This window comes from Bubalus bubalis, chromosome 18 (assembly GCF_019923935.1).
Source record: "Bubalus bubalis isolate 160015118507 breed Murrah chromosome 18, NDDB_SH_1, whole genome shotgun sequence".
Taxonomy (NCBI): domain Eukaryota; kingdom Metazoa; phylum Chordata; class Mammalia; order Artiodactyla; family Bovidae; genus Bubalus; species Bubalus bubalis.
Genome location: NC_059174.1, coordinates 52,637,398 through 52,658,037, shown reverse-complemented (window position 1 = coordinate 52,658,037; position 20,640 = coordinate 52,637,398). Strand labels below are relative to the sequence as shown.

At 46.6% G+C, this 20,640-nt stretch overlaps 1 protein-coding gene across 2 annotated transcripts in view; it reads left to right on the top strand.

The window, feature by feature from the left end:
- Positions 1-20,640, top strand: part of OPA3 (outer mitochondrial membrane lipid metabolism regulator OPA3) — a 67,443-nt gene that overhangs the window by 19,521 nt on the left and 27,282 nt on the right. The window contains exon 2 of one of the 2 annotated variants that reach the window (XM_006067508.4): positions 14,456-18,321. The exons of the other annotated variant lie outside the window; for it this stretch is intronic. Within the exon in view, the coding sequence (XP_006067570.3) occupies positions 14,456-14,874 (419 nt within the window). The 3' untranslated portion in view covers positions 14,875-18,321. Of the gene's footprint in view, positions 1-14,455; positions 18,322-20,640 lie in introns of those variants that run through there. 2 annotated transcript variants of the gene reach the window in all.

The window sequence follows — 20,640 nt, the reverse complement described above, 5'->3', positions numbered from 1 at the left end:
TCTCGTAGGGTCTTCCCTGTTTTTTTTTTGTTGTTGTTGTTGTTATATCATAAACAATGCTGCAGAACTCATGTGCCAGGCAAGCCTTTCACACCTGCAGGGTGAATCTGGCCAGAAGCGGAATTACTGACTCAAAGGTGCTGCAACAGATTTACCCTGGCAGCCGCGAATGTTCCCAAGGTTCATTTCCTCCCAGTCTCGCCACCTGGAGGCTATTTCTTTTTAAAAAAATTTATTTATTTGGTTGCACCAGGTCTTGGTTACAGCATGTGGGATCTAGTTTCCCGATCAGGGATCGAACCCAGGTCCCCTGTGTTGGGAGCATGGAGACTTAGCCTGTGGACCACCAGGGAAGTCCCTTCTTTTTCTTTTTTTTAAATCTTGTTCCTTTGATCTCAGGGTAGATTTAAAGAAAAGTTGTGAAATGGTGCAGAGTTCTTGCAGACCTTTCCTTCAACGTCCCCCCATGATAGCATCCTCTCTAAACATGGTACAGGAAGCAAACCCAGGGAAGGAACGCAAGTGCAGTGCTGGTAACGCAACCACCCATGGCATTCCCATTTCACCAGTGTTTTCACCGAAGTCCTTATTCTGTCTCCAGATCTCATCCGGTATCCCGAATTAGTTGTCATGTCTCTGTAGCTCCCTTTAATCTGTGACAGTTTCCCAGTTTGTCTTTGTCTTCCTTGACCCTTTCAAAGAATACTGGTTAGTTAATTCTGTAGACTGTCCTTTGATCTGAGTTTGTCTGATGCTTTCCCGTGACTGGAAAGAAATTCCACGTTTTTGGCAAACATAACCCAGAACCAGTGTGTGCTTCTCAGTGCACTCTGTCAGGAAATTCAGGATATCAGCCGGATTTCTGGTCATACCGACCTTGGTCACACGGTTGAGGTGGTGTCTGCTAGGTTTGTCCAGTGTGAAGTTAGCATTTTTCCATTTGTAGTTAATCTAATTTTGCAGTATATACAAGGACCAAGTCATTAAGTCATTGAAATTAATGTAATACTCTATGTCAGTTATACCTCAATAAATAAAATGAGGGACTTCCTGGTGGTCCAGTGGCTAAAACTCTGTGCTCCCAATGCAGGGGGCCCAGGCTCAATCTCTGGTCAGGGAACTGGATGCCACGTGCTGCAGCTGAGACCCAGCACAGCCAAATAAATAAATAAATAAAATTTTTAAAATGAAATAAATCTCTTGGGGAAGACACTCTGAGACCATACAGATATCCTGTTTCTCCTGAGACTTCTGACCACTAATTTTAGCGTCATCTGTGGATCTTATCTGTGGCAGTTATTATTGTGTTATTTATCCAGTGTTGATTTTCTGTTTCCTTCTTTTCTTCTCCATTTATTATTTGGAAGTCTAACGTAGGAAGAACTGTTCCTCCCTCTTGGGGGCTGTTTTACCAGTCACTGCAGTGAGGGAAAGGGGGTTCACCGAGGACATGGAGACTGGATCCAGGCCCAGCCTGCCTCCAGCCTGTGGTCTTGGCATTTGTAGGAGCAGAGAGGACCCGCTGGGTATTGCTAACAGCAACCTTGTCTCCCAAGCCTGGAGGAGCACACCCCTGTGTATTTTCTGTCATCTCCCTGCACCACACCCAGTGAAAACTTTTCAATTTTGAGATTCAGGAGCCTCAGCCCAGGCCTGATTATAACAACGACAATAGCTGCCCAGTATGGAAACCTTCAGCTGGCGCCAGTCTTGATGGAGTCACACACCCTACGGGTAAGGATTATTATTAAACCCTTTTTATAAAGCAGGAGACTGAGGCTTGGACAGGGAGCATCGCTGGGCCTCCAGCCTTGGAACTGCTGAATCCAAGGCTGGCTCTTAAAATAGCAGGTTCCCCTGCAGGAGGGAGCAGAGGGACAGCGTCCCACCTTCATCTCAGGCCAGCAGAGGGAGACAGAGACCCCGTGTCCCCTGAGGTCCCTGTTCCTGGAGAGGAGATTTCTCCTCCGTGCTGGGCACCCGGCCAAGAACTAGACAGCTGCTCAGTTCACCTGTTGTATTCAGAGCCCCTTTCCACATTGGCCATAGACAGCTTTTGTCATTTCTAGGACCACGGCATCTTCGGGGTTCACCTGCAGGAAAGAGAAAACACTCCAGCTCTTTTAGGAAAAAGGATGGTTCTCAACATTTTATTATTAATATAAACATTTCCAAACATACAGCAACATTGAAAGAGGTTTACATTGAATACCCATATACCCCCACAAAGAGTCTCCCAGTAGCATCTTACTGTACTTCCTTTACCACGTTTTGACCCATTAGTCCATCCCTCTATCCATCGATTAATCTGTCTTATTTTTGGTACATTTCCAAATAAAGTAGGCAGAAAGCAATTTAATACAAAGGATGAGGTTTGCAGAGTCATTGGAAGGGCTAGAAGAAGTGCCTCTTGGCTGGGCTTCCAGGAATGCCACCACAGAACTGACCCACCAGGGGAGATGCTGCCTCTGACGCTGCCTGCTTGACTTTTGTATTGAAGAACACACCGATTTAATGCCATCCAGGGGCCAAGAAGCCATCACACCCCTGAAGTTGGTAATAGGACACTGGACATTTACCTTGGAAATCCTTGAGGTCCCTAACCTACCTTCACCAGCAGAACCCATGCAAAGCTGCAGCTGGGGGACCCTATCTCAGTAATGTCTCCTTGCAAATCCTGGGTGATGCGTCTCATTGGTGGACTCGTAACTCGTATCCTGGTCTCGCGTGGTCAGGCACTTGGGGAAGTACCTTGCAGCCTGTTGGTACCGGAAGGCCCAGTCACCTGGGACTGTTGCAGCACAAACAGAATCATCTACTTCTGGCAGCGGAGTTATTTTCCACTTTTTACCCCTGTAAACCTCACTGCCAAGAACATCCTTGAGCCACAACTAGAGAAAACCCTTGCAAAGCAATGAAGAGCCAGTGCAGCCAGAAAAAAAAAAAAAAAAGAACATCCTTGAATGCCTGTCTTTCCCCCTCCTGGATCTCTTGGCTCTCTGGTGCTAGGAGGAAGACCAGCAGACTGGCCTGCAGCTCAGGAGAATCATGAGGAAGGAGAAGGTCCAGAGAGAAGTTTCTGCACCATCTTGTGGTTTGTGAACTCAGCAAACTGGGGCCTTCGGCTCAGCATGTTCATTTGCTTGCAGAAAGAAATCTGCCTTGCCACCACATGCTTCATCTTCCCTAGCCATCATCCTTCACCCTCCAGCTAGAGCTGGAAACCTCTCTAATTTGGTCTGTTTTATAGACAAGGAGCCCCAGACCAGGAATCTGTGGTCCATAACTTAGAATCTTGGAAAGAAGAGACCACTGGTGACCCCGGGCCGTGTCCTCAAAGTGAAGGTTCAGGAAGGAAGGGGAGGAGTAAGGGGAGGGGATGATGCCTTCTCAGGGCCTGGACGTTCTTCCTGTAGTATTTCCTGCAGTTGTCCTATTCTGACTTGGTATTGTCTTCTGAGATGACCAGGAGCTCCATCTCAACTGAGCAGCTCTGATGGAAGGAGCAGCGGAGCCCACAGCCCTCTCCGTGCGCTCCCTGGGATCCAGGGCCACACTGCCTCCACTGAGTCACCTGCACACCGCCTGGGGGCCAGAAACAGCTCAGCCTGGGCCTGGGCAGAGCTGGGAGGCGGGCTCCCTGCCTGGGGGTGTCTTGGGCCCCTCCCCTCTTCACTCTAGTTCAGCTTTGATCCCCCTTTCTGGGGACTGCCCTCATCTCCTGTGGTATTTGTTGACTTCACCCAGCTAACATCCGCTCCTCTTCCTTCCTGGCTGGCTTAGTCTGTTCTACTCTATTTTGTTCTCGTCTGTTTCTTTTAGTGGTTTTTTTTTTTTTTTTTGCTGCACCTTGTGGCATGTGGGATCTTAGTTCCCCAACCAGGGATTGAACCCACATTCCCTGCATTGGAAGGTGGATTCTTAACCATTGGACTGCCAGGGAGGTTTCCTCTTTTAATTTTTAATGACTTTATTGAGGTATAATTGACACATCATAAACTGCATGTATTTAAAGTATACAACTTGATAAGTTCTGACAAACGTGTACACCCATGAAACCATCACCACAGCCTAGAGAGTGAACATAGCCGTCACCCCAGGGTATCCCTGTGCCCCTCCCAGCCCCTGCCTGTGACTCCCCAATCCCTAGGCAACCACTGATCTGTTGGAGAGCAGCTTGCATTTTCTAGAATTTTATGTAATTGAAATTACACAATGTGAATTAAAATGTTCTTACTTTAAAGAGATGCTGGTTACCACATACCACATTGATTTTGCAGCTTATGATCATAGATCTGCAATTTACAACTCCTGCTTGGAAGGCTGTCATACCCACATCTCACCTCACATTTACCGCCCTTCAGAAGATCCTGGCCTTCACACCTCCTCTCCCTATACTCATCCCGGGTTCTTGGCTCAGGGAGGGCAAGCTGTTAAGAGAATGGCCACAGCAGGAGGCAGAGGAGAGAAGAGTGAGGACTGACTGGGTCCAGGGGGTCTCCAGCGAGGTAGTTACCGGAGAAGGTGATGTGTCAGATCCTCCACCTCGAGTGGACCTGGGCCCCATTACACCGGCTGCTGGCGGGGCCTGCCACCCTCTGGGGTTCTCCTGGCTGGTGCCCACTGACTCTGCAGCAACAAAGCTTCCCAAGAAAGATCCAAAGTCTCCTGAGATATTTGTGATTAACTTCCCAAGAACCCGTCTTCCCCATGAAGGTTATTCAAGTGATCTTATCACATGGCCATAAAACTTCAAGTCATCAAATGGTGTCATGCACCACTCACGTGCCTCTGGCCCTAATAGTCACTGATAAAGTCCCCTCCTGGTGCGCCCCGGTGGTCCTGCAGATCAGCCCCGCAGGAGTGGCTGGTGCCCAGGGTGCACCCCTGGGTAACTGAATGCAGAGCAGGCCCCTGGCCTAGCAGGTGAAAGAAGCTCCCTGCTAAATGGTCCCAGCATGTGGGTGTTAGCATGCATTCCTCTGGACTCCAGATCTTTCTATAAACCCATACATACTTTTTTTCTTGGAGAAGAAAGTGATAAATTCCTAGAATCAGAACTGTGAGTCAGTGTTTTCGTTTTCTTCAGATAAATACCCAGGAGTGGGTTTGCTGGATCATATGGTAGTTCTATTTTTAATGTTTTGAGGAACCTTCATACTGTTCTCCATAGTGGCTGCACCAACTTATGATCCTACCAATGATGCCCACGAGTTCCCTTCTCTCCATGTCCTGACCATCACTTGTTATTTCCTGTCTTTTTGATAATAGCCATTCTCATAGGTGTGATAGCTCATTGTGGTTTTGATTTGCAATTCTCTGATGATTAGTGACGTTGAACATCTTTTCATGTACCTGCAAGCCATATGTATATCCCCTTTGAAAAAATGCCTGTTCAGACGTCCTCTGTCAGTTGAGTTGTTTGGTTTTTCTGTTGTTGAATTAAATGAGTTCTTTATATATTTTGGATATTAACCCTTTATCAGATATATGATTTGAAGATATTTTCTCCCATCCCATACGTTACCTTTTCTTTTTGTTTATGGTTTTTCTTTACTGTGCAGAAGCTTTTTTTAGTTTGACTTGTTTATTTTTGCTTTTGGTGTCAAATCCAAAAAATCGTTGCCAAGACTTACGTTAAAGAGCTTACCACCTGTTTCTTCTAGGAGTTTGATGGTTTCAGGTCTTACAGTCAGGTATTTAATCCATTTTGAGTTAGTTGTTGTATGTGGTGTAAGATGTGTGCGTGCTAAGTCGCTTCAGTTGTGTCCAACTCTTTACCACTCTATGGACCATAGCCTGCCAGGCTCCTCTATCCATGGAATTCTCCAGACAAGAATACTGGAATGGTTTGCCATTTTTTTCCCAAAGGATCGTCCCAGCCCAGGGGTCGAGCCTGCGTCTCTTATCTCCTGCAGCGGCAGGCAGCTTCTTACCACTAGTGCCACCTGGGATAGTGGTACAGTTGCATTCTTTTACATATGGTTGTCGAGTTTTCTCAGTGTCTTTTATTGAACATAAATATGTTTTTGAAGATAATATTTCTTCATGATTCAATTTTGGAAGATTGTATGTTTCTAGGCATTTATTCATTTCTTTTAGGTTGTCCAATTTGTTGGCATACAGTTGTCTATAGTACTCTCTTGATCCTTTGTATTTCTGTAGAATCAGTAGTAACTTCTTCATTTCTGATTTTATTTGATTCCTCTCCCTTTTTTTGTTGGTCAGTCTAGCTAAAGATTTATCAATTTTGTTTATATTTTCAAAGAGCCGGCTCTTGGTTTCATTGACCTTTTATGTTGTCTTTTTAGTTTCTATTTCATTTATTTCTGCTCTGGTCTTTGTTATCTCCTTCCTTCTATTAACTTTAGGCTTCATTTGTCCTTCTTCTTGTTCCTTGAGCTATAAAGTAAGGTTGTATATTTGAGAGTTTTCATGTTTCTTGAGGTAGGTGTTTATCACAATGAACTTCTCTCTTAGAAGTGCTTTTGCTGAATCCCACGAGTTTCAGTATGGTGTATTTCATTTTCATTCATTTCAAAGTATTTTTTATTTCTCCATTGACCCATTGGTTGCACAATACATGTTGTTAAATCTCCACATATTTGTGGATTTTCCAGTTTTTTTGTAATTGATTTCTAGCTTCATACCAGTGTGGTCAGAAAAGATACTTGATATGATTTCAGTCTTCTTGTTAAGGCTTGTTTTGCTGCCTAACACATGATCTATAATTGGAGAACATTCCATGTACACTTGAGACTTGAGAAGAATGTGTTTTCTGTGACTTTTGGATTGAATATTTGGTTTAGGCAAGTCTTTTAAATGTATTTGTGTTTTCAAAATTACATTAATTACTAATGTTGTCAAAGGAACATGAGTTCTTGAGTCAAATACATCTATGATTTATGATAAAAAGAAGAAAACTCAACCGTCTTCTTTTTTACCTCCGTTCCTGTTCCCCAGTTTAACTGTTCTGTTTTATTGTATTTACCACTGTATTTTCAAAAATTGTTTTCCCTCTTAGAACTGCTTTTGCTGATTCCCATGAGTTTTGATATGTTGTATTTCATTTTCATTCATCTCAAAGTATTTTTTTAAATTTCTCTTTGAATTTCTTCATTGATCCATTTGTTGTGCAATATATGTTGCTTAATTTCCTTTAAAATTTAAAAATAGAACTATATACAATCCAGCAATTCCACTCCTAGGCATATATCTGGAGAAAACAGAAACACTAATTTGAAAAGATACACGCACCCCAGTGTACATAGCAGCACTTTACAATAGCCGAGACAGGAACACCCCAAGTGCCCATCAATAGACGATTGTGATTTTGCTGGGAAGAAGGGGGACCTCAGTCCTTGTCTTCTTTGAAGGAAGAATTTAGCAAAGAGATTAAGACTGTGAAACAAAAATAAAGCATTTATTAGAAGCAAAGTATGTATGGAAGAAAACACAGGGGAACTCAGAGTGAGTTGTGTGTCAATAGGAGAGATTTAAGTCGCTTACATCCGCGCAGTCTTTGGGTTGCCTCTGACACCATCTTGTCTGTGCCCATCCTTGGTCTGACTCAGGGTCCTCCCCAGTGTGTGTGCATCTCTCAGCCAAGATCAGTTCAAACATGAAGGTTTCTGGGAGGTTGGCAGGACAAATTATGGGCTGGTGTCTCCTCCCTCCCTTTTTCTCTCCCCTCGACTGAGGACCTTTTCTGCCAGTGTGTCAGGCAGGGAAATCCTCTTAACCACAAGAATTAGAAGAATGTGGTTGCTTTGGCTTTTACCCAATCAAGGCCCAGTAGTCCTGATGATACCTTATATCTCCAAGTATCAGCCAGGAGACCGGTTGGAGCTGTTCAACCTGGGGCCCCATCTATCTCCTGCCTCAGTTGGATTAAAAAGATGTGATATATATATCTAATATGTGTGTGTGTATGTGTGTGTGTGTGTGTGTATACATACATATATAGAGAGATGTGTGTGTGTATATATTATATATATATATATATATATATATATATAATGGAATATTACTTGGGCATAAAAAGTAAATAGTGCCATTTGCAGCACCATGAATGAATCTAGAAAGTGTTATGCTTAGTGAAATAAGTCAGACAGAAAGAAAGGAAAATACTATTTGATATCACCTGTATGTGGAATCTAAAAAATAATACAAATGAATGTATATGTAGAACATAAACAGACACACAGATACAGAAAACAAATTTGTGGTTACCAAAGAGGAAAGGGAAGTGGGAAGGGACCAATTAGGGGCTGGGATTAACAGATACAAACTGTATATAAAGTAGATAAGCAACAAGGATTCACTGTATAGCACAGGGGACTATACACATTATCTTGTAATAATCTGTAATAGAGTATAATCTGCGAAAAGACTGTCACTGTGCTGTGCACCTGAAACTCTTGTTCACAATACATAATATGTGCACAGTATTGTAAATCAACACACCCCATTCAAAAGGGGAAGAATTGCAGGTGGCAGTGCGCCACCATGGTATGATGTTAAAAGTTCCAGCAGAGCGACTGAGGGCAGATGAGCAGGTTAGGCCAATCCTGCCTTTCTCTTGGCTAAAGCGACCTGTGAAATTCTCTCCCGCTTGGGAAGGGCAGCATTCTTGACTCCTGAGAGATAGGATAAACATCAAGCTTTATTTAAGATATAAACTTCAAAACAGACAAGAATGTTTGGACAAAATTTGGATACTTATAGTACTCTTGCCTGGAAAATCCCATGGACGGAGGAGCCTGGTGGGCTGCAGTCCATGGGGTCGCTAAGAGTCGGACACAACTGAGCGACTTCTCTTTCACTTTTCACTTTCATGCATTGGAGAAGGAAATGGCAACCTACTCCAGTGTTCTTGCCTGGAGAATCCCAGGGATGGGGGAGCCTGGTGGGCTGCCATCTATGGGGTCGCACAGTCGGACACGACTGAAGCAGCTTAGCAGCAGCAGCAGCAGTGACATTAAATGCAGTAAATTTGAGGGCACCCAAAGGAAAGATGAGCCGTTCATCCACTCATTAAACATTGCCTGAGTGCCTTCTTGATGCCAGGTGCTGGGCTGGGCATTTCTGGGAACCTGCCCTTCAGTCTAGCCTCCAGGCAGTGACAAAGGAGTTCCCCATGAAGCAGGGAGAATTTGCCAAAGGTCTCAAGAAACTTGAAAACAGTGAAACCAACATTTTTGGTGAAAGGTCAGACAAGCCTGGGTGAAACTGATTTCTATATCCATTTTAGAAGCAAGGAGTTCTACATCCGTATTTAAAAAAAAAATTGAACCTGGAATAAACAGTGTCATGTTAAGGGAAGCCTGGGAACTTCGGGAGCCTAGAGGATGTGTTTGATGCAGCCTAGCTGTCAGAGAGGTGTCTTCCTCTAGGAAGAAGAGACACTCCAGCTGAGACCTAAAAAGTGAATTGGGCACAGTGGGAAAAGAGGAGTGTGGGGCTGGTACCCTGGGCAGAGGTGAAATCAGGCGTAAGATGGAAGGGCAAGCAGAATGCGCCTGCGCCCAGCCCTTGCGGAGCTCATGACCCAGTGGGGAAGACAGATCTGTCACCAGTGATACCCAGGATTGATCAGGGCTGGGATGTAGGAGCCCAAGGAGCTGAGGATGCCCAGAGGGGTCTTAGTCCTGAAAAAGGAAACACCTGAGACACACCTTGAAGAACAACTAGGAGTTAGCAGGCATTTCATAGAGAACAATCAACAAAGTCAAAAGATGTTTCTTTGAAAATGTTAATACTACTCAAGGGGAAAGACACAAATTTCCATTAAAAGGGATGAAAGATGAAAGATGAATTCAGATCCTAACTCTAGGATGACAAGAGTATATCATGATCAACTATAGCCCCAAAATTTGGCAATGTAGAGGAAATGGACAGTTTCCTCGAAAAACACAATTAACAATGTTGACACAGGAAAAAATAGAAACTCTGAATAGCCCTATATCTGTTAGAGACATTGAATCTATAATTTAAAACCTTCCCCTTAAAGAAAATCACAGGCCCAGATGGCTTCAGTGATAAATTCTTCCAAACATTTAAGAAAGAAATGAGATCATTACCCAAACTCTTCTAAATAATAGAGAATGTGGAACACTTCCTTATTCATTTTATGAGTCGAATGAGATACTGATAACCACAACCTAACAAGGTCGTTATAAGAAAGAAAAATTTTAGGCCAAGATCCTTCTAAACATGGATTCAGATATCCTGAACAAAAATGTTAGCAACTAGAATCCAGCACTATATAAGAAAGATAATACATTATAACCTAGTGGGATTTATTCCAAGACTACAAGGTTGGTCTAGCATTTGAAAAGCAGTCAAATATGTGAGGGCCCAGTTTTGGACAGTCTGTTCTTTCCCAGTTCTCTATTTGTCCTTGTTCCAGTACTGTCTTGTCTTAATTACTTTAGCTTTGTAGTTAGTCTTGAAATCTGTGTAAATCTTCCAACTTTGATCTTCTTTAAAATTTTCTATTCTTAGGACATCTGCATTTCCTGTGAATTTTAGGGTCAGCTTGCCCCTAACAACGAAATACTTCATTAAGATGTGTGTTGGATTGTCTGGGTTATGCAATGCCCTGTGATTCAGCAGTTTCATTCCTGGGAAAGCTTGCTACTGTAGGCTCTCTGAGTGTCCATCCGTGGGGTGTGGGTGAATGAACTGTTCAGTCAACACACTGGATGAGCTGAACGCATGGCAACACCATGGATCTCACATATTGCTGAACAAAAGAGGTCAGAACAGAAAGAGTAACAGTGATCTATCACGAGGAACACAGACTAGGATTTCAGGGAACTGTCATCTATCATAAGAGGTCAGAATAGTGACTTTAGGAGTACCGACTGGAAGCAGGCATGAGGGTGGGAGCCATTTGGAGTGTGGGAATGTCCTAGATCTTGACCTAGGTGATGCTTACATATTACAAAACTATGCAGCTCTTGGGGGAGAATGGGTACATGTGTATGTATGGCTGAGTCCCTTCACTGTTCACCTGAAATCATCACAACATTGTTTGTTAATCAGTTATACCCCAATACAAAATAAAGATTAAAAAAAATTAGCTCTACAGTTAACATTTGTTTACTTTGTGTAAGTTATATTTCACTAAAAAGGGAAAAAAAGAATGGATGGGGGTGGTCACTGGAGAGAAAGTTATTTACATAACTCAACTGTATCATCACTGTGCACCAGCCCCAGCCAAATGGAAAATGGAGTTTAAAATACCATGAGTAATAATGGCAAAACTATTAGTACCTAGGAATAAATAAAATTAGAGAAGTGCAAGGCTGGCAGAAAGAATGCGAGGCTAAGTGGAGAGAGAGACCATACTCACGGATCGAAAGACTCAGTGTTGGGAAGATGTCACTGTCCTAAACATTGTCTGGAGATTTGGGGATCCAACCAAAGTCTAGGACAGTGGCTTTCAGCCTTTTGCCCATGTTCCAGTCGCACACACAGTCATATAGTCCCACACAAAACAAGAATAAAAGTTTTGTGAAACAGTCCTTGCCCTGAGTACATGAGATTGGCTTGGATGTTTTGTATTCTTTTTTGTTGTTGTTACATCGATGAGCTTGGTTTTTTGTTTTTGTTGTTTTAGTTCCACATGTAAATGAGATCATCAGTTATCTGTCTTTCTCTGACCAACTAGGGTAATGCCTCCAAGTCCATCTAATATTTTCTATTATGTTGCAGGAAGGGGTACCCCTTCCAGGGCCCGAGAGTGTGCTCTTTTCTAACACCTGGAAATGCATTGTCTGAGGAGACACATGTGCTAACAAAGCAAAAGACTTCATTGGGAAGGGGCACCTGGGTGGAGAGCAGAAGGGTAAGGGAACCAGGAGGACTGCTCTGCCACGTAGCTCGAGGTCTCAGGTTTTACGGTGATGGGGTTAGTTTCCCTGTTGCCTCTGACCAATCATTGTGACTCAGGCTCCTCCCTGGTGGTTCGTGCATCACTTAGCCAAGATGGATTCCAGCGTGAGGGTTTCTCAGAGGTTGGCAGGATATATCATCTCCTCCCTCCTCCATTGGCTTCCCAGGTGGCGCTAGTGGTAAAGAACCTGCCTGCTAATGCAGGAGGCATAAGCAACTAGGATTCAGTCCCTGGGTTGGGAATCCCTGGAGGAGGGCATGGCAACTCCCTGTAGCATTCTTGCCTGGAGAAGCCCATGGACAGAGGAGTCTGGCGGGCTGCAGTCCATGGGGCTGCCAAGGGTCAGACACGACTGAAGTGACTTAGCACTCACCTCCTCCTTAGGCTCCCCCTGAATTCTGGGCTAATTTTACAGGACATGCTGTGGGCGGGCATATCCTCTCTCCTTTGGTCCCTTCTGAATCCTCCAGGTTAGCATTTGCAGGCAGGACCTCATTCCTTATCAGGACCTCCTATTGCAACACAGGTCATGCAAGTGGTTATCATCATACCTGACCAGGGTCAGTCACCAGTTCCCTAAAAATTACGTTCTTGCTTATATTTTTAATGATAGTTTGTGCAACCACACCGGCCTCATGACCCACTTATGGGATGAGATATGCAGTTTGAGAACTGTCATGCAAGAGAAGGTCAAGTCATCCTAGAAAATCATCGTCCAGCTGAGAGCAAACTGACATGTGCTCCGTGGAGTAAGAGTAGAGAAGCTGGCTGACCTGATCCTGAGGACACATCAAGGCACCCAGGCCCCTCTACCAGGCGGCCCCCACCCTCACACAGCCCGTCACAGGGGCTCCTTTCTAGCGTAGTCACGTCATACCGAACAGTGTCTCCATGTTGGGTGCCTTGTATGTACCATTTATTTTCATTTTTCTGACTTACCTGATGCACAGAGTGCAAGGGACTGTACTATAGCCCCTGAACAGCCAGTGTGTTAAACCTTGATCTTGAGAAAGAATGGTCTGACCTAGGGAGATTGCGGGGTGCGAAGTGGAGAGGGGAAGAGGGGTTGCTGGCTTCCTCCTCGGCCATGTTGGGAGCCAAGGGAGATGGTGAGAAGAGTGTAAATATAAGAATAAAATATATATTATAAATCACTTGTAGGAATGGGGAGCAGAGGGGTCAGGGAAAGACGAGCTGCTCATCTCTTATGGTGTGGCTGGGGGACCAATAGGAACTACAAAAGATATCATTTCTGTTGTGTTAGGAATACATTTTCAAACACCTGGAGCATCCTTTCTTTGAAGTATTACCGAAATCCACATACTCTTGTGATTTGGTGCCTGCAGTTGCCCGGTTTATAAGGGAAAAAAAAAAAAAAAAAAGAGCAAGTTCTTCTTTTACAGTCAAATTTTATGTTGTCCCTTTTTGTCCTTGAAATTATACTTACAGTTTCATTCCCTGAAGAATTCTGTCTAATGAATGATGTATCAGCAACCAAAATATGTACAGAAATTCAAATTTGAATCTGTTTAATTTCCTGTGTAAGGTTCTAAATGTTAAAATATTTTCTTCTGGTTTGAATTGCCTTTAAAATTATTGGTCCAAAAAATAAAATTATTAGTCCACAATTAATTAAAACCTTTTATGTGTTCTACATTTTCTGGATAATTATTATACATTAAAAGTAAAATGAGAGGAAGGAAAATGAATCTCCAGATGAGCCAGAAAACAGGACATCACCCCCAATAATCCCAAGTGTCCTTGGATGAATGTTAACTGTCATATGAGTGAGTCGGGGTTCAGCATCCATTCTGCCTTGTTTCTAAGACTCAAACGCTGAGAATCTTCCTTCACAAAGAAACAGCTAGGCAAGGAAGTTTTTTGTTCCAGCAGCATCAGTCAGCTGTGAGCTTCTTCCAGGATATGTGCCCAGAACCTTTCTGTGAGGAGCTCCATCTTCAGAGTTGATGAAGATCTAGGCTGGGAGCCAGACTTGCAGAGGCTCGGGCACCCTGTGCTCACAGTCACTTAGCATCCATTCCGACATTTCAGCTGCCCTTTCTTTGGATCCAGGAGGTGCCCCCCACACCGCCGCCACTGCATTTTGGAAAGATCTGGAAAGGGTTCTGCCTCTCTCAAGTGGGTGGGGTGAGGGTACCCAGGGAGGTGGCTTGAGAGACAAGCAGAAGGAGCTAAGCTTTCAGCAGTTGACCCTTTCTTTACACCTCCTGGGACTTTGAGCCCTGGGAGCTCCTAGTGACCTTCCAGGAGCTTGGTCCCCAGTCTCAGAACCTCCCCTCTGGGGCACAGTTTCTCTTTCCTGGCCCCTTGCCAGAATCTTCTGGGAGATTTAAAGGATGCCCTCAGGGTCACCCCAAGAGGGGTGACTTGGCGTTCCTCAGACCAGGCCAGGGGCAGGGTCTTCTTTAAAGCACCCCCCTGGTGATTTTGGCTGCTGTGTCCCCAATTCTCTGACCTGGACACCGAGGCATGGAGGGGTGGGGGTGGCAGGGGGCCCTGAGCGCACAACCTGACCCCTCTCTTCCCCCGCAGTGTACCACTGGGTGGAGATGAGGACCAAGATGCGCATCATGGGCTTCCGGGGCACGGTCATTAAGCCGCTGAACGAGGAGGCGGCTGCCGAGCTGGGCGCCGAGCTGCTGGGCGAGGCCACCATCTTCATCGTGGGCGGCAGCTGCCTGGTGCTGGAGTACTGGCGCCACCAGGCGCAGCAGCGGCGCAAGGAGGAGGAGCAGCGCGCCGCCTGGAACGCGATGCGGGACGAGGTGGGCCACCTGGCGCTGGCGCTCGAGGCCCTGCAGGCGCAGGTGCAGGCGGCGCCGCCAAAGGGCGACCTGGAGGAGCTGCAGGCGCAGATGCGAGAGGTGCGCGCCCAGCTGCGCGCCGGGGACCCGCCGTCCACCCCCGGGGCCACATCCACATCCCAGGCAGTGTCCTCACCCAAGAAGTAGGAGCTTGCTGCAGCCTGAACTTGGACGTGGTCTTTTGTGCCCTGATGTGGCCTTCTCCCTGCGTTACCCTTGCCTGTGCTGGCCCAGGGGAAACCACCAGTATGTGGATGGATGGAACTTGGCTTAGGTCACCCTGCTGCTGACCCATGATACTTTCCTACTGTGACCAGTGGCCAGCAGGTGAAGCGTTACAACGTGGCCCCTCCAGCCTCTGACTCAGGTGGTGCAGTCCGCAGTGCTCACCCCTCCTGCCCACTCCAAACCGCACAGACCCAGGGCCCAGCCAGCAGGACAGCAGGCTCACTCCTGTGGCAGAAGACCTGGAACCGGACTTGAGCCAGATCAACCTGTCAGCCCCCCGTTTACAGTGATCAGTGTTACGTTTCCCTGGGACGCTCATCCTTGACATCAGAATACCTCCTTCCCTTTGTCAAGTGGCACTGGCCATTGTGAGGAAATGCAGTGTCTTTCAGTGCGCTTCTGCCTCCCTCACCTTCTAAGGTGGGCCCTCTAGCCATCACTCCTCTCTTTGAGGGGAAAACACGGGGGATCTTGGCTTACAGTTGATCCGTCAAATATTATATCTTTCCCCTTAACCTGATCCATGGTCTCTTCCCCAGAGACACTCAAATGGAATTTTCCAACAGAACCAACCGCCACCCCCTTCCTTTGGTCTAGGGCACAACCCACTGGAATGGCTGTGCAGGGTCTTCTAGCAGTGCCCTACCACTCCCACTTCTGATGGAAAATTCGGTCCTGCAAATGGCTAGTCTGGCCTGTCTTGCAGCCTCAGCCCCCTGGTTACCTGTCCTCAGAGTCCCAGGCCTTTCCTGACGTGTCCTTTCCTGCCTTCCCACCGTTGTCTTCAGTGGCGTCGCTCAGGGCACTGCCTGCCATGGATTAGATGACCACATCCCCGTGTCCCATCAGATCTGTAGATCTGTGTGCTCTTGCCCTCCTCTCATGGGGCTCTGGTCCAGCAGACCCTCTTCACGCAGTGTTACCCTCCTGCTTCCAATCCCCAATTCCCACCTCCATCTCACTGGGCTTGGCTACCAGTTGGTCTTACCTTTGTTATTAGTTTCCAGGACTTCCATAACAAATTACCACAAACTCGGTAGCTTAAAGCAACAGGAGTTTAGGGACTTCCCTAGTGGTCCGGGATTAACTCTGTGCTTCTAGTACAGGGGGCGCAGGTTCAGTCCCTGGTTGGGGAACTAAGATCCCACATGCTGCAGGGCAGCCAAAACAAACCAAAAAAAAAACAACACCCCCCCCCCCCACAACTACAGGAGTTGTGGAGGTCAGAGATCTGAAACCAGGGTGTTCACAGATCTCCCTCCTTCCACAGGCTCTAGGGGAGGACGCTTTCTTGCCTCTTCAGATTTTGTGCCCTCAGGCATCCCTTGGCTTGTGGCCACATGTCCCCAGCCTCTGCCTCCATCTTCCCATGGCCTTCTCTTCCTCCCTGTCTCTTGTGAAGACTCCTGTCATTAGATTTAGGGCTCACCTTAAATCAAGGATGATTTCATGTCAAGATCCTTGACTTAATTACATCAAAGATTCTTTGCAAATAAGTTCCCATAACTTCCTGGGTGAGGCAGCCCAGGAGTACTTTGGGACTCCTGCCAACCCCGTGGGACATTTGGGGAAGCACAAGGGTGAGAGGAACAGTCCAGGAACCATCCTTCACAACGTGGCTTCTCTTCCAAGACTCACCTCTGAAGTGGGAGGGGTCTGGGCCCCACCAGTCAGCATTCTGTCTTTCAGGCTGTTGCTGTTTAGTCGCTAAGTCATATCCGAGTCTTGCGACCCCATGGACCATAGCCCACCAGGCTCCTCTGTCCACGGGCTTTTCCAGGCAAGAATACTGGAATGGGTTGCCATTTCCTTCTCCAGGGAATCTTCCTGACCCAGGGATCAAACCTGTGTCTCCTGCATTGGCAGGCAGATTCTTTACTACTGAGCCACCTGGGAAGCCCCTTTCAGGCTGTAGATGTTGCTTACTTAAAGGAGCCCTGGAGTTAGGAAGTCAGCTGAAGGATGTGTTTGAGAATCATGAGCTGATCTTCAAAACGGGTACAAGGCTTATTGAAATTAGGAGAGAAGCGAGAAGAAAGATGAGAGGGAGATGGACTACTCAGGGAGGGGGCAGAGATCTCTACACAATAGCGAAAGCAGGGGGTGCAATTCTCTATCAACAGCCCCCCATTGCACTCAGGATCTTAGCATTTGACGAATGAGGTGAGACCCATGCCACATCTGTTTCCCAGCAGCTGCAGGTGGGGTGGGAGGGGCCAGCTTTCTCTCCTTCCTCCCTCACCTCCCCTCCCCAGGGGGGTGAAAACCACATGGACACAAGACCTACCCAGATAGGAAACCAAGAAACTGGGGTTCTGAGACAGCATCTTAATTCCTTCTAGAAGAGCCTCCACTGATATAGAGGGAGCTGAGGAGGTGGGCCCAGGTAGGGATACTTTTTAAATCGGAAGTGACTTGAGGGGGTTAAATGATGAAGGCAAGAGACAGAGCTGCCACAGGATGATGGAGTGGTTGACTGAGCCAGGTGAGCTGGCTCAGCACCTGTTTCCATGGTTACCTCTGGTGGGGGTGGGTCCACTCTGGCACTGACACATCTCTGGATCAGCGTTTCTGGAGGCCAGGGACTGTAACTGCCCCCCACATCACGTCAGTGTCAGTGACATCAATGTCAGTGACCTCTCTTGTCAGTTAGATGTGGTCATTATCAGAGTGGTGATGGTGGTGGTTTAGTTGCTGAGTCATGTCCGACTCTTACAACCCCATGGGCTGTAGCCTGCTAGGCTCTTCTCTTCATGGGATTCTCTAGGCAAGAATACTGGAGTGGGTTGCCGTTTCCTTCTTCAGGAGATCTTCCTGACCCAGGAATCGAATCCGGGTCTCCTGCACTGCAGGCAGATTCTTTACCAACTGAGCTACAAGGGAAGCCTCTGGTGGAGTTAATTATTGAATTCCAATTAGGCGCAGGACACTGTTCTAAGTGCTTCATATAGTTGGCATAACATTATTTTCTTGGTTTCCTTGATGAGGAAACTGAGGCACAGAGAGGGAACGTCACCTACCCAGGGTCACACAGGAGGGGAAGAAGCAGACGTGGGATGAGAAGATGGGCAGTCTGGGTTGGAGCTCCTACCCCCTGCACCACCCTGACCCTGATATAGTGCTGCTCTCGCATCTCGGACTCAGAACTCAGCCCTGACGCATACTCACGTGCGGCGAGATGTTGTGGGATGTAGCCGTTTCACCCACTGCATGCGGGTGGGGCCAGCACATGTGAGGGGAAAGAATCCCCCCAAAACGCACAAGACCAGAGCATGGCTCATCGCTCTGGTTTCCTGCTAGCTAAAATTTTGTATCTATTTGTGACTTGGGAAAAGGGGTTAGAATAAATTTGTAATTCAAATTGGCTGTCTTCAAGTTGGTGTATTTTTTTCCCCACATTTAAAAATCCCTGTTAACCTTAGAAAAACTGTCCTTCGTTTATTCTTTCATTCAAAGAACTGTCACCGAGGGAATTGCCTGGTGGTCCAGTGGTTCGGACTCTGCGCGTCCACTGCATGGGGCAGGAGCTTGATCCCTGGGTGTTGCCGCGCCTGACCAACAAACAAACAAAAACTGTCACCAAGGCGCCCACCATGTTCCTCACCGTGTTCTGTGCAGGGCTGGTGACCCAGCTGTGAAGGAGACGGCACCAACCCTACCCACAGGGGGCTTACAGTCCAGTGTTTCTCTTCCAGTGTTATCTGCCCTGTGGTTGTTTGGGAAGGAGGGACTCCTCTCCTCCTGAGGAGGGCTGTTAGCCATCAGAAGCAAATTCTTCAACACTGGCTCACAAAAGCCTCATCCGGTGTTCCGAGGACTCTGCCTCTGTCAGCTCCTGGCAGGCCCTGTTGGCCCCCATGTTGATTTCCCCCTTGGGCAGGCCCTTGCCTGGGGAGAGCCACCCCAGGAGAAAATGGACTTCCTGAAGCCCCCACCTGACCCACTGGCCCATCGCTGAGCTGGCCACTGTGATGTGGGGCCAGGCTGGGGTCCCCCAGCCCCCATAGGCAGAAGGAGAGGAGAAGCATGTCCAGAGGAGGGTGGAGAGGGCACCATCTACCCGCTTACTGGACAAATGTTTACTGTGCTCCTGGTCCTGTTCTATCTAGCAGCTGGGAGTCAGCCAGGAACTAGACAAGGTTGCCGTTACCACGGAGCCACCAGCTAGTGCAGGGACAGTAAAGGAAAAAAACTAGGGTCTTCCCTGGTGGCTCAGTGGTAAAGAATCCACCTTCCAATGCAGGGGAATGTGGGTTCGATCCCTGGGGGTGGGGTGGGGACTGAGATCCCACATGTCTTGGGGCAGTTAAGCCCTCGAGCCACAACAACTGAGCCCATGTTCCACAGCTAGAGAGCTGTGCACCGCAACAAAGACCCAGCACAGCCAAAAACAGGAAGGAAGAAAGAAGAAAAACTAATCCAGGTCTAGGTGATGAGGGCTGAAAAGAAAGAGTTCAGGAGTAATGGAGATGGAGATGTACATCAGCTGGTCAGGGAGGAGACGCAAGGAGCCCTGTTGGCAGTCGCCAGAGTGAGAAAGGGTTAGCAGGCCCTGCAACGGTGGGGGGGTCTGCCTCTTTCCGGACCTGCAAGAGGCTCTGCTATGAGAACAGGGCTGGGGTCAGTGGTCTAAGGGCCTGGCGCTGCCTGTCTTTGGGAATAAAGATTTATTGGAATCCAGCCACGCTCATTTGTTTATGTCTTTTTATGGCTGCTTTTGCACGGCAATGACAGAGTTGAGTCATTTGTGAAAAATACCATTTTGCCTTCAAAGATGCAAATATTTACTATTTGGCCCTTTACATAAAAAGAGTTTACTGACCCCTGGAACAGATTAAGCAAGGAAAGAAGGACGGGCAAAGGGCTCCAGAGGACAAAGGCTGGCCCCCTTGCCTCAGTTGGCACAACTCTGGAGGGGCCAACCAGCTCCGACACACCCATCAGGTCAGCTCTTACGCCCCCCTGCCTGGGCCTGCATCCATCACTCCTCCAGTTCCCACCCATGGGAGCTACTTCCTGGAGATGCCTCAATAACCCTGCCGTTCTCCAATTGCAAAGTCTCCATCTCAATCTACAGTGGCAAGGTGAAATAAGACCTATGTTTTATATGATCCACCATATATATGTATAATAATTCACAACTCATCCTCCATGTTGGATATACATTGTGTAATTCCTGCATTATGTGACATAGTATATAATGGAATATAAAAACATTTTATGTTATATGTCACATAACATCATATATGTTGTGTGTGTTGTGTGTATGTAAAATTTATCATTGCAATGAACATTTCAGTAATTTACCCTTAATATGTGCTATGTAGTCTGATATCTCCTGTTTTATTGTGTTGCATTTAGAAAAACTACAGATAAATATGTATCATATACCTAATATGTATCATAAACATAAAATCCATCGTATCATAAAACACATGTATGTTAATATGTGTTATATAAGGTGGAGTGCTGAAGAATTAACTGCTTTTGAACTGTGGTGCTGGAGAAGACTCCTGAGAGTCCCTTGGACAGCAAGGAGATCAAACCAGTCAATCTTAAGGGAAATCAACCTTGGATATTCATTGAAAGGACTGATGCTTAAGCTGAAACTCCAGTATTTTGGTCATCTGATGGGAACAGCTGACTCATTGGAAAAGTCCCTGATGCTGGGAAAGATTGAGAGCA